At 43.4% G+C, this 13,600-nt stretch overlaps 1 protein-coding gene across 1 annotated transcript in view; it reads right to left on the minus strand.

Moving 5' to 3' along the window:
* Positions 1–2,019: 2,019 nt before the first annotated feature.
* Positions 2,020–13,600, minus strand: part of FCRL5 (Fc receptor like 5) — a 46,635-nt gene continuing 35,054 nt past the window's right edge. The window contains exons 9-16 of the mRNA XM_058309930.1: positions 13,302–13,580; positions 9,212–9,490; positions 8,611–8,727; positions 7,870–7,897; positions 6,878–6,966; positions 6,579–6,647; positions 4,572–4,603; positions 2,020–4,492 (exon numbers count right to left, since the gene is read on the minus strand). Of these exons, the coding sequence (XP_058165913.1) occupies positions 4,439–4,492; positions 4,572–4,603; positions 6,579–6,647; positions 6,878–6,966; positions 7,870–7,897; positions 8,611–8,727; positions 9,212–9,490; positions 13,302–13,580 (947 nt within the window). The 3' untranslated portion in view covers positions 2,020–4,438. The remainder of the gene's footprint in view (positions 4,493–4,571; positions 4,604–6,578; positions 6,648–6,877; positions 6,967–7,869; positions 7,898–8,610; positions 8,728–9,211; positions 9,491–13,301; positions 13,581–13,600) is intronic.

The raw sequence follows: 13,600 nt of genomic DNA on the forward strand, positions 1-13,600 counted from the left end.
TTGCTCAATGGTCTATCAGAGCTTCTGCAGTGAGATCCAATGACATCATTAAGGTATTCAATCATCACATGCCAACATAAAGATGCTCTAATGTTGAAAACAAACTTTAGTCCATTATGAAATTCTCAGAGAAGAAGTAAAGTTCAAAGATTAATTCCCAAAGACATTGTAACATAGCACAAAGAAAAAGTAGAATAGTTTAAATTAAAACCCATTCATCCTCCTTGGTGCCTTATTTGGTTCTGTCTCAGCCAGGGAGTTTCTCAGGGCCTGGTCCATAGGGGTTCTTCCCACACCTGGGGTGGGAGAGGGCAGCTCACAGGACTGGGTGAGCTTCCACCAGCCCTCGGAGTTCTATTCACTCAACTCCAAGTGTCTGCTCTTTCCTTTTCTCCCCTCTGCCCAGTGTTTTATTTAAAAGCATTCAAATCTAAGAAAAGTTGGAAGAATAGTATAATGAACACCAGTATGCCCTTCCTGCATTTACTCATTATTAACATTTTCTGCCACTTTTGCTTTCTCACTTTCTATCTCTACACACACACGCACATTCAGAGAGAGAGAGGGAGAAAGAGAAAGAGAGAAATTACTTTTGCTGAACCACTTGAAAGTAAGTGGCAGACATCATGACAGATCACTCCTAAATTATTGATTTAACAGTATCAATAACATAAGGTTCACATTTAAATTTCCTTAATCATCTCCAGTATTTCTTCTATGGTTGCTTTTTTGGTATCCAGAATCCAATCAAGGTTCATACATGGTGCTCTCTCCCTTCAGTCTACCTTAGCACCCCCTGCCCTTTTGTTTTTGTCTTTCGTGACATTGACAGTTTTGAAGAATCATGGCCAGAATGGCCTGTAGTCTGGATTTGTCTCCTCGTGTGGGTTCTGCGTAAGCTTTTCTGGCAAGAGCATTCCATGGGAGAGGTTTCACTTCTCACTGTTTCACATGAGAGAGCACATAGGGTAAGTTTTCCCCATTATTTGTAATGCTAAATTTGACCACTTGATTAAGACTGGGACTCTTGGCTCTCTCAGTTGAAAAGGCACAGGAGGTGATGCACTGAGAGCTCACAGAAACTCTGCTCTCCAGCAACCTCTCATCCACTGGTTTTAACATCCATCAGTGATGGCAAGTGGTGCTTTTCTAACTTCACCATTCCTTCCACATTTATTATCTGGGTTTCTTCTATAAGAAAGAGCCCTCCTCTCTTCTTTTTGGAGAATCATTATCATGTGGATTCTTTTGAATTTTAATGTATTATAATTTACTAGCAATATTCTTTTTCCATGCTCAAGTTATTTTAAGTTTTCCTAGTAGAAGTTGTGCCTCACTATTTTAAAAAATCTGGAGGGGAGTAGACAGAGTTCAAGTGGTTGGACACCTGCTACCCACTTATGAGGTCTTGGGTTTGATCCTCAACACCTCCTAAAAACAAATAAAACAAAAGAAAAAAAAATTATCACTGAAAAGTGGATGTGGCTCAGTGGTTGAGCACCTGCTTCCCTTTACAAGGTCCTGGGTTCAATCCCTGGTACCTCCTAAAAAAAATTCTAGAAAGCTAGTAGGACATATCAGACTATCACAGCATTGACCGTAGACCCATTGGCTTTAGAAAAAAGTCAATCCCAAGCTCCTAAAACAAGCAAATTTAAGTCCCCAGAACCCAATATTTAGGTTGCCAAAGAGACTGGTGTCTGAATCTTGGAGAGTAGATGGAAAAAGATCTTTTTAATGTTAGTCTTGCCAAGGTGACATCAATCCTGTCCATCTGCCTGGAGTCTAGGAGCCATACCTTTTATTCAAGGGGATGAAATCTTCCATCAAGAGGTTTGTTTTGGCCCCATGCACTTACCATTTCAGGAGAAGGGGTGGACATTCACCCAGGAGGTGCTTTTCCTCCTTATAGAAGATATTTCAGTATTTTCCTTTCTAAGTCTTATGCTTCTGGTTTTTCAGAACTTTGCTGTGTGTGAGCTTCGTTTGGTCATGTAGCCTCCACAATAGATTGTTGACAGACTTTTCCTACCCTTTTCCCCCCACCCCCCCGAGCTGCTATCATTGCTTATTTTCCAATAATTTGGACCTAAGAAACCTACTGCCTACAGAACACTTCCCCCTTGAGCCACCTTTATTGTAGTTGGATTTCTGTAGAGGAGAAAACATCTCTGCCCTGTGTTCTGCAAGACAGTACCAGGCCACAGCACAGGGTCCTGCCTCAAGTGTCTGTTTTCTTCTTTGAAAGGCTCAGTTGAGTTTGGGTCAGCAGATCCAGCCCCGCCTACCTAGGTAAGGTCCTAACACTTTAGAGCTTGAAAAGCTCCGGAGCACACACGAGATTCAGCCACTTTGCAATTTAAAGCAGAAAACATTGTTCTAGTTTTTCTCCTAATGTGTCAAAGGTCTTGAATGAAAAGAGTTTTTTTAAATGCTTGAATCTTCACTACAGCCACACCTGCTCTGGAAAACTACATCAATCTGTTCAGGAAAAAGTGGGCTCCTTTTTGAGGTTCCCAGCTTTACTGAAGCCCTCATCACCCCCTCAAACTTGCAGTGGTAGTGGGGACTAAAAGGGGGGCATGATTTGAAAGACATTTAAGAAATGGAGTTGACTTGACTTGATAGGGTGACCTATTCAATTCAGGGACTCCAAGAAAACTACGCATCTTGTAGCTTGGAAAACTGGGTAGAGAGTGATACTGTTAACTTAAAACAAAATGGGCAAAGAAAACAAAATTAAAAGACGAACACAAGAGTGGGGGAGGTTTAGTGGAGACCATTCGTTGAGTTTTATATTGTGTTTGAGATACCTCCCAGTCATGAAACAAAATATCCCATGGCCTAGAGGTGGGAGAGAACAAATTTCAATGGAGAAGGCTAAGGGATGTGAATTCATTCATTTCATGGGAAAGTGTAAGACCTGAGGTGAGGAAACAAAGATGGCAGCAGTTACCCAGGGTGGCCAATAAAGCCCAATGTGTTGCAAAGAAGTTCCTGCAGACACCGCAGCAGCAGCTGATTGTGTTCTAGACAGAGGATAGCCTTAGGAGCAGTATAGTCTGGGTGGGTGGCACCAGTGAAATAGGCAGTGGGTAGCAGAGCACACTCTGCTTCTCGGTGGCCTCTGCCAAAGCCTCTGGGCCCTATTCCTCACTGTAGCCAGGGACCAGCGGCATCAGAATCACCTGGGAACTTGTTAGAAATGCAGAATCTCAGTCTCCATCCAGACCCACTGAATCACAATCTGCACTTTAACTAGATCCAAAACACATTAAAGTTTGAAAAGCCCTCCCTCTTGCTGAATAGAGCCTTCGTCACCTGAATTCCTTCTCTTAGTTTATTTCTTACTCAGAGAAGAAAGAAGAGTGCTCCCTGGATTTCCTAGGATGCACACTGCATCAGATTCCAGTATGAGGGTAAAAAATGACTCAATGATGCGTGGATGTAGCTTAAGTGGTTGAGTGCCTGCTTCTCATGTACAAGGTCCCAGGTTTGATTCCTGGTACCTCCGAAAAACAAACCAACAAATGAGAAAACCAACTCTCATTGGTGAGCAGATGTGGCTCAGTGGTTGATTACCTGGTTCCCAAGTACAAGGTCTCAGGTTCAATCTCTAGTACCTCCTTAAAAAAAAAACAAAAAAAAAACCACAACACCAAAAAAAACTCATATCTTTCTCATTCATTCATTCATCCATTCAATTAAATAGAAATTCAATATTCCAATATGTGTTCCATCTGCACCCCTGGTACTCCTCCAGGAGCCATGATTTCACTGAGTTACTTATGGCAGGATGGGAAAGATGAGGGACCTACATGGACAGGTAGATATTGACACCTGGGCAGGAGAGAGTTTATCCTGGTGTCAGGTGCTGAATGTTAGATTTTCAGAGAGGTGGGGGAGTGAAATACAGTCCAACTTTGGGAAGGTCTACAACAAGCCCAGTGTATGTGACTCTGTGGACTAGGGCTGTCCCATTTGGCAGAGCACCTCAGCAGCCCTGCTAGGCTGATGGTTATTGAGAAGTCCACTCATTGAGGGAAGGATTTCCATGATGGAAGTCAGGCATTCAGGAATGGTGGGGTGTGTATGGAAGCAGGATTCAGAATAGTAATCAAAGCTGATGCCCACTAATAAAGCCAGGAGATATGATGGACCCTGGGTTGGAAGCAACAGGTCGTTAGACAAAAAGACTGTGAGGGCAGAACTGTAACTTGGTAAATAGGTGGGGACCCGAGGGGGCTCTGTGCTATGGCCAGACTGAGAGTGTGGGCACCTTGACACATAGAACACTGGATGGAGGCCTGGGAAGTTTAAATCTTCCAGTTTCAGAGGTGCCTCTTCTTCAAAGACGGCTTTAAGGTTCAGAGGCTGAGACAGCAGTAGGAGAGATGTGTGGACTCTTCCATGAGGAGCTGAGGAGGCCAAAAATGGGTCAAGAAGCCAGGGCTGATGCCCCCTTCACCTGGGAGTAGATGACAGAGGAGTCCTAGAAAGAGAAAGCATGTGGGTAAGGGCCGGAGGACAGCTGGCCTGCGGGAGAAGGGCCCGTGGGTCATCAGACTCACCTTGTCTTTGAGAAGCCCTGGTGTGGTGGTCGCTGTGGAGAGAAGAGGAGTATTTGGCTGTGAAAAGCTGGCTCAGAGCTCCTTCCCTGGCATATGTGCTGCCGGGCCACTCACAGCTGTCACCTTGGGTGTTCTCCCTCCCTTTTGTGAATGTCATTCCTTTGGTTCTCTCCTTGTACCGTGCCGGCTGCTTTCCTGAGATACTGAGCTTCACAGCTCTGACCCGCTCTCTCCTCAACATCACCTTGCACTTTGTTTCCCACTCTGAGCTGCCTATGGCTCTCAAAAGAAAGAAATCTACCTTTTTATCTTGTGAGTTCTTTAAGAACAGATTCATATTATGTATTACGGAGAGGTAGCATGGCATGCATATGTATGTGTATATATATGTGTGTGTGTGTATATATATATATATACACACATACATATAATTTCTACTATCATATGTTCATGTGTTAAGCAGTTCTTATGTACAGGGTACACCTTTAAGTGTTATCAATATATATTTATAGCATATGTATATATATATGTTTATCACTATTTATTTATACCACTCAGAGCTATACTTGGCACATGAGAACTGCTCAACACATGATAGCAGTTAAAATTACTATTATGTTACATTATCCTGAAACTGGAATTAAACAACATTCTTCAGATTAGGCTCTTTCTTCTGGTTTAGAAGGAACAAGAAGGCTCCTTGGACTTGTACCAAGAAGCATCACCAGGTCCAGAGCTTGGATTCTGGAGACAGTTTGTTTTGTGATTTATTAGCTACATGACTTCAGGCAAGCATTTAAACTAGACTTCAGTTTCCTCATGTGTAAAATGGAAATAATGGCAGTGCCTTCCTTGAAGGGAGTAGTAAGTATGAATGAATTCATATATGTTAGAGGTGGACCAGAGAAACAAGAATGGGGTGCAAGCAACATTCACTTGACTTTATACAAGAGAATTGGGAAACCAGAGAGGAACCAGAATGGCTAAAATCACACAGACTCTCTAACAGGGCAGCGTTAGAAAGAAAAGCTTTCCTCAGATGACCTGGTTTCCCTTTCCTTCACCTAGTGGGAGGATGCATGGGGTGGGGATCGATACCACAGCCAGACCCCCAGCACATAGTGGTCATCACACCTGCTTAACCTGTGCTGTGTGAGCCTTGTAATAACCCTGAGGCATAGTGTGGTAGGCAGAATGAAGCCTGCTCCCAAGAAGTCCATGTCCTAATCCCTAGACCCTTACTTGGAAATACCTTATTTGGAATACCTTACTTGGAAAAAGGGACTTCGCAGATGTGATTAAGGTTAAAGACCTTGTTGTGGGGAGACTATCCTGGATTATTGGGATGGGCCCAGTCTAATCATATAAATCCTTAAAACTGGAGAACCTTCCCGGGCTGTGATCAGAGGGAGATGTGACTATGGAAGAATGGTTAGAGAGATGCAACATTACTGGCTTTGAAGATGGAGAAAGAGGGTCATTATCCAAGAAATGTGACATCTAGAAGGTGGAAAAGGAAAGGAAACAAATTTCCCCCTAAAGCCTCTAGAAAGGAACACAGCCCTGCTGACACCTTGATTTGAGCCCACTCGAAATTGTTGCAGGGCTTTGCTTTCACAAGTTGTAGGATAATAAATCTGCACTGCTTAAGCTGCCAGGTATATGGCAGCAGCAACAGGGAGCTAATATAAGCAAGTAGGGCATGATAGTATTGTCCCATTTTATGGATAGGAACACTGAAGCTCTGAGAGTTTAAGTGACTGCCCAAGGTGGTGGTCTGTTATTCAGGTTATACTGAGGCCATCTGTGAGAATGGAGAGAGCAGTACTCCATGGTGGGCCTGGGTTAACCTCAAATAGCCCTGAAGGGCAAAGGTAAGAAACCCCATTGTCCCAGTGGGAGGGGTGGCTCTGTGTCCAGTTGCCCCACCTGCTGAGACTGAGCCAAACACAGAACCAGGCTGTCAAAGCTGAGCTCAGTCAGAACAGAGACTTCCTTAGGTCTTACCTGCTGCTTTCATTTTCTTTTGGATGCACTGGACTTCAGAGTACACCACGTCGCTTCCATTAGGATTTACTTGAAAAGAAGATGACGTTTCAGAGGAGGTGAGGGTGGGGGGTGGGGGTGGGGCACACTAAGGTTTTTGCCTCTTATCTGAGCTGCTTCCTCCTCCTCCAGCTAGAACTTGTTTTCTAGAGGGACTAGAGTCTCCCAGGACTCTGTGTGGTCCCTTCCCCATCTCCCCTGCTCCTCTCCTCCTGGAACAACCCAGGGTCCCTGCCCAAATAGGGGTCCTATGTCCTCACCATTGCTGTACACTGGCTGTAGTTCTATACTGGCTGGTACGTTGTGGTATGTGGGCTCGGACGCACGGGTGTCCAAAGAAGCAGGGCTCCTGTGAGACAGAAATGTTGCTGTTTCCCAGGATTCCTAACAGAGTAGCTATAACAATCATTCCTAGTTAGTGAGTCCTTATTACAGGGTAGCTGCCAAGCCTGGGAACATAGGTGAACACATAATAAATGGTCTATTACCATTAAAATTATTATAAAATACTATTATCTATGTTTCCAGACTTAAGAACCACCTGATATGTCCTAGGTACTGTGCCAATGCTTATAACAATACTATGAAGTGGGTTCTATCAGCATCCTCATTTTATAGTTGAAAAAACAGAGGTTTCAACAGGTGAAGTGACTTACTCAAGACCATACAACCAGAAAGGGGAAAAGCCAACATTCATCTTGGCTCCAAAGCCTCCCTCTTGGAGACATCAGGATTTCAGAGCAATCAATAATCAGAAGGGCTCAGAGGAACTCTGGGTGATCTTGACATGGGCTTTTCCTGGGGAAGATTGTGAGTTTCAAGATGGTGGCTCCATCTTTACAGGTGCCACCTCCTGCCTCCTACTGGCACAGTGACTTCTCTGGGCAGTCAAGTTGGGTGGCTTTATCTTGATTAGGTTGAGTCATGTCCAAAGCTTTTCAGGCTGATTAACCTATGATCATCTCAGGACATGGAGGGATTCATTTATCACTCAGACAACTAAGGCAACAATAGCACAAGGATGTGAGTTAATAAATAAAAAGCAATTAATGTCTGATGCAAGAAGAAGACCTAGACAGCTAAGGTAGTGGGTAAGAAGGTCCTGGGAACTGCCTTGAGGAGGCAACATAAAGTGAGTAAGTCCCATCTCAGCAACACACAGCAGAAATTGGACTCTCAGCAGTAACCAGACTTAATTCCATATTTCTATCCTTTGGGCATTTCAGTTCTAAGAATATAGCTCAGGCCTTACCTGGTAGGGTCAGAGGCAAACTTTTCTCCTGCAAAGGAAAAGCAGAGGAGCATTGGATCCAGGAGAATGAGCCCTTTAAAAGGAGCAGAGCCCAATAGGAGGCTCACCTAGAACCTGCTGGGAGTTGCTGTCACTGAAGTTTGAACCCTTCTTCATTATGCCTAAAGGAGGTGGTGGATTGGGTAAAACCTACTGACTTTGGTCTCCAGAAGGGTCCAGTTATGTGAAAGGGAAGTCCACAATCCACAATCATTTAACCCGGAGTTTGTAAAGAACAATGATTGACAGCTGCAGGCAGGAAAACACACTTGATCAGCTGTGAAAACACTATACATTAAAGCAATCAGTATGTTACCAAATCCCATTTAGTTTCTATTTTCCCCTCTATTTCTCCAAATTTTTCTCCTCCTCTCATCTTTTTTTTTGGGGGGGCGGGGCGTGGTTCAGGAGGAGGGTACAGATCTTTACAGGGTAGAGGGGGAGATACTGGAGTTTCTGATGTTGGATAAACTATACTTCATCAAGGCATCTTCCACCCATTGGGGCTCTATGGGAAACTGCATTTGGTAAAGAAGAATTCTGGGGAACTCAGAGAAGAAAGTTGGGGGTTGTGGGAGTGCTGGAGTAGGGAGGAGCTACCGAGAGCCTAGGGGGTTGGTTACAAGGTCAGCACTAGCCTGAGGGAATAGAGATGGGACAGGCATGACTTCTCCAACAAAGGGTAATCAGGGAGTTACCCACCTGCTTTTCTTGTAAACCTGCAGTAGACCAGCAATGCCACGGCAGCAAGGCCCATCATGCTGAGCAGCCCTCCGGTGACTCCTGTGGCCACAGGACCACTTCTGCTCCCTGTCAGCCCTGAGGGGGAGACCCTGTGCATGAGCCAGAGGGAGAGGCATGTGGTCATGAATTGCCCTGATCTCTGGTGCTGAAACCGGGGCCTGGAAGAAAGGGCGAACCTAGGAGAACAGGACTTCTGAGAGGTCCCTGAGCCAGACAATGGATCAGTAAGACTCACCCTGGCAAAGCCTATGCTGGTGAAACACAGGACATGGCCCCTCTCTTCCTAAGGAAGCTCATCTCTGAGCCTCAGGCAAGAGTGAGTATCAGGATGGGCTCTGGTCAGTGAGAGAAGAGTTGGTCTCCTGATGAGCTCCATGTTCAGTGCTTCCCTTTATCCTCTCCACCTCCACCCAGGCCCCGACCCCAGAGAACACCAATATTTGTGTGTCTGTCCCTGAGAAGAACAGGTAGTGTACTGGCCAGTCATTATGGGGTTGTCACAGAGTCTTTGGAGGAAATAATTTGCCCACATCTGTAGCCTGGGACATAGGAAACTTACCTCTGATGTTGAGTGTAACCACCTCACTGTGCTGGGCCCCCAGGCCATTGTCAGCCTCACAGGAGTAGTTTCCAGAATGTTCTGCAGTCAAGGAGATGTTGAAGGACACTCCTCCTCCAGAGAGGGTTGAGCTGTTCCCCAGGGTGACGTCCTCATGATAAAACCGGTACAGGATCGGGGGCGAGCCTCTCTCGGCCTCACAGTGAAGCTCCACCACGTCCCCCACCACAGCCTGGGCCCCAGGGACCCTGAGGGTGAGGACAGGGCGAGACACTGGAACTGAGGGAAAACATAAAGTTTCTACTTCTATCATATGGATAAAGGCACAAAAAATATTATAAACAATTGACAAAATATCTCAGACTTGGAAAATATGTTGAAACATATATGACAAAGTTAATTACCTTACTCTACAAATAACTTTCAATGCACAAAAAATTCAACAGAAAAATATGAAAAGGGTATGAAATACTAAAAAAATGCAAATAGCCAATAAATATTTGAAAGGGTACTCTTCATCATTAAGTAAATATATGTAAGTGAAAACAACCATAAGATATTGTTTTATCCCCTCATCAGATTACCACTTAAAAATACTGATGTGATTGTGGATAAACAGGCACCTTGATATGATCTCAGTCCGAAGGCAAATTTGAGACACTTCCTTGATGGCAATTTAGCAATAAATTTAAAATGGACACAAAATTTGAAAACCAGCAAGTCTACTTCTAGGAATATCTCCTTTAGTGATACTGACATATGATACACAAAGATCTTCGAACGAAGATTTCTGTTTTAGCATTTTTATAATAGCTAAAACCTGGAAACAACCTAGTTTATTAATGAGATATGAAAGATATCCAAGATATGTTTACTTTTTTGCTAAAGACAAGATGTATTTTTAAGTAGAAACACAAATTGACTAATGTGGTGGTTTGAAGCTGTATGTACCCCACAAAAATATGCTCTTAAATCCAATGCATTCTTGTGGGCATGAACCACTGTAAGTAGGACCTTTCGATGAGGCTACTTCAGTTAAGGGGTGACCCACCTCAATCAAGATGAGTCTTACTCCTATTACTAGAGTCCTTTGAAAATGGAAGCAAGACAGAGAGAAAGCCATGGAAGCAAGAAGTTGAAATCAACAACCTGGAAGAGAAGAGAGAGACCAGCAGATGCCACCATGTGCTTTGCCATGTGGCAGAGGACTCAAAGTTGCTAACGGCCAGTTTTCATGAAGAAAGCATTACCTTGATGGTGCTTTGATTTGGACATTTTCCTGGCCTCAACTGTGAGTCAATAAACTCCCTTTGTTTAAGTCAATCCATTTCATGGTATTGCTTTGAACAGCCTAGGAAATGAAAACACCTAACAACAAGTGTAACATGATTCTATCTTTGTAAAAAAAATTACCTACTTTTATGTTTATAGAATATTTCTGGAAGAATACATGCAAGACTAACGTGGTTATGTCTGGGAAGAGGGGAACGTTGTGAATGTGTGTAGGAGCAGGTAGAAATAGACTTTCTTTTCAATATTGATCCTTTTGATCTGTTTGATTTTTTTAATCATGAAGATTTAAGTATTCTTTTAGAACTAAAAGGTACTAAAAAACTGAAATGTTTTAAAATGTGGACACAAAGGACAGAGAAAATGTCACAATGTAGATTAGAGGTTCTTTTTTTTAACATTTCAGTTTTTTTTATTTCCCCTCCTTATTCCAATTACTTTTTTTTGTCTTTATTTTTAATGTTACATTAAAAAAAATATGAGGTCTCCATATACCCCCCACCCCCCTCACCCCACTCCTCCCCCTAACCAGGGGTCCGTGGAAAGATTTCATGGGGTCCATGACCTTGAATTGAAAAAAATCAACTTATTATCTTTATTTTCTCTAACTGCTAAGTGAAATCTAGCATTTTCTTCACTTATTAATGTGTGCAATCAATAAATTACAATAATATTCATTTCACCTGATGGCAAAGGAGTCCATGAAACAAAAAAGGTTAAGAACCCCTGATGTAGACTAATGCTAAGAGTTGGATAAACCCATATTTCACACCTGGCTTTACCAGACCAAAATCTAGTTACTGCACCCCTCTGAGTTTCATTTCCCTCTCCTGCCAACTGGGGATAGAAATGGCAACAACCTCATAGGTATATCTTAAAGATTAAATGTAGGGCACTAAACACAGGCCAGGCACATGGCGAGGACCCAGTAAACATTGATGATGATGATTGATGACATTGATGGTGATGATACAATAGTAAATATTCCTTTTTCTGGAAGTTCCTGATCTCCATGACTCATGTCCTAGTTCCAGAACTCACACACAATTCACCGAGGCTGGCCAAAAGCCCTTTAGATGGCTTAATAGCTATAGCAGAGATAATATACATTTGTGTTAGAGAATCATAAGGACAAGGGAATGAATAGAAAATTATGAATGCAGGGTATAGAAAGCAAGATGTACTGGTTTACTATGTTGTGAGAAGAAAGGGAGCAGTACTTGATCAGTGGCACATATCTGTGTGGAGGATCGAAGAGGTAAGAAGTAAACTATGAGGCAAGAATATTGGAATTTCAGAGGAAAATTGGCTGAGGTGGGTGCTGCTGGCAGGGTAAGAAGAATGGTCTGGGTGAATGGGAAATACCAAATCTGAAATCAGGTTACCTCCTGGACCCCTGTGAGATGGCTGCTCAAGGCCACCTTGATGAGATGCTGGGTCCTGGGCTAGCATTCCTAATCAACCTGCTTGTGTGACATTGTCTCTATTTCTTATGATACCTGGGGATCCAGCCAAGAGCGGCTCTGAGTATCAGTCTGTATTTTGCTTTATACATCTCAGAGAGTGTTTGAAAGCTTATTTCAAGGTCTCCTGCTTTTCTGAGGTATATCTCAGAAGAAGTGATTCCCAGGTTTTCCTCTTGCATATTTCCTCCCAAGAGCCTTTGACTCCTCATATTCCATATTCCCCCTTTACCCAAATCATAGAATTATGTGGCTGGAATGGCCATGATTTTCATTTAGTTCAGTATTCCTACTTAATGAATGAGGAACTAGAGGTCAATAGAGGGAAAGATTCTTGACCAGGTGATAGAGTTAGTAATCTTCTGAGCCAGACCTAGATGTTCATCTCAACAGCCCTACGCACAGTTTTGCTAAATCATGGACCGCCCTAAAAAGGAGTTTGGAGATTTGACTTGTAGAAGGATCATCATCAAACAGATTCAGAGCACATCGGAACAATTTTCCTTTGGATATTACACTTAATGGCAAGAGGGCAAAGGAAAGCCTAGAGAAAAGAAGAATTTGACTCATAAAGGCCATTTCCACCAGGACCTCTGTCCATTGCTTTGTAATCACTAACATGGACTGGGTCGCTCTACTGGAAGATTGTGCACATAGATAATGTTAACATAGGATTTTTTGTTTGTTTCATAATTTTTATTTATTTACTTATTTATTTATTTATTTATTTATTTGATACCATGTATTAGAAAGTATTTATTAGATGTGATACTAAAAGCACAGTCCATGAAGATAACCTCTTGGTAAATGTAAAAACTTCTGCTATTTGAAAGACATTGTCAAAAGAATGACAAGATAATAATATAGGATTTTTAATGTAGAAATGTGAGGCCTGTTTGTATCCAATGAGAGAGGGAAAAGTCCAAGAGTAGAGGCTCTTTGCGAGTCAGTGGGAGAAGAAACTGGATAAGGAATGGGCTGACCTTTTTTTGAGGTAGAGAAACCAACACTATGAATTCTTTGGATTCTTTCTGTACCATAATTGCAGATCAGAATATAGCTTTTTTCTAAAATGTCTGCTCACTATTTTAGTGAGGGAGTTTTGCTCATGCTTAAAGAGACTGCCTTTGAACTGGGCTGCTGGGAAGGCCCATGTTCCTGAGAGCACAACCACAGGAAGGCTCCCCGACTTCCAAATGCAGGTTGTGTAGGCAGGACGTAGGTTGAGGTGTCGCACCAGCAGAAAGCCCTGAGGAGCCCTGTAGCTCCATTTTAGCTTCTGGGAAGAGAAGACACAGACAGTCCCTAGTTGTGCTGCAGCGGGCAGGGAAACTCACTTGTGATGTTGAGTGGCACCACCTGACTGCGCTGGGCCCCCAGGACATTTTCAGCTTCACAGGAGTAGTTTCCAGAATGTTCTGCAGTCAGGGAAAAGCTGAAGGATGCTCCTCCTCCAGCAGGGGCTGAGCTGCTCTCCAGGGTGACATCGTTGTGATAAAACCGGTACAGGATTGGAGGCGAGCCTCTCTGGATCTCACAGTGAAGCTCTGCCACGTCCCCCACCACGGCCTGGGCCCTGGCAGTCCTGAGGTTGAGGACAGGGCGAGACACTGGAACTGAGGGAGGAGTACAGGTA

The sequence above is a fragment of the Dasypus novemcinctus genome, chromosome 13, assembly GCF_030445035.2.
Source record: "Dasypus novemcinctus isolate mDasNov1 chromosome 13, mDasNov1.1.hap2, whole genome shotgun sequence".
Taxonomy (NCBI): Eukaryota; Metazoa; Chordata; class Mammalia; order Cingulata; family Dasypodidae; genus Dasypus; species Dasypus novemcinctus.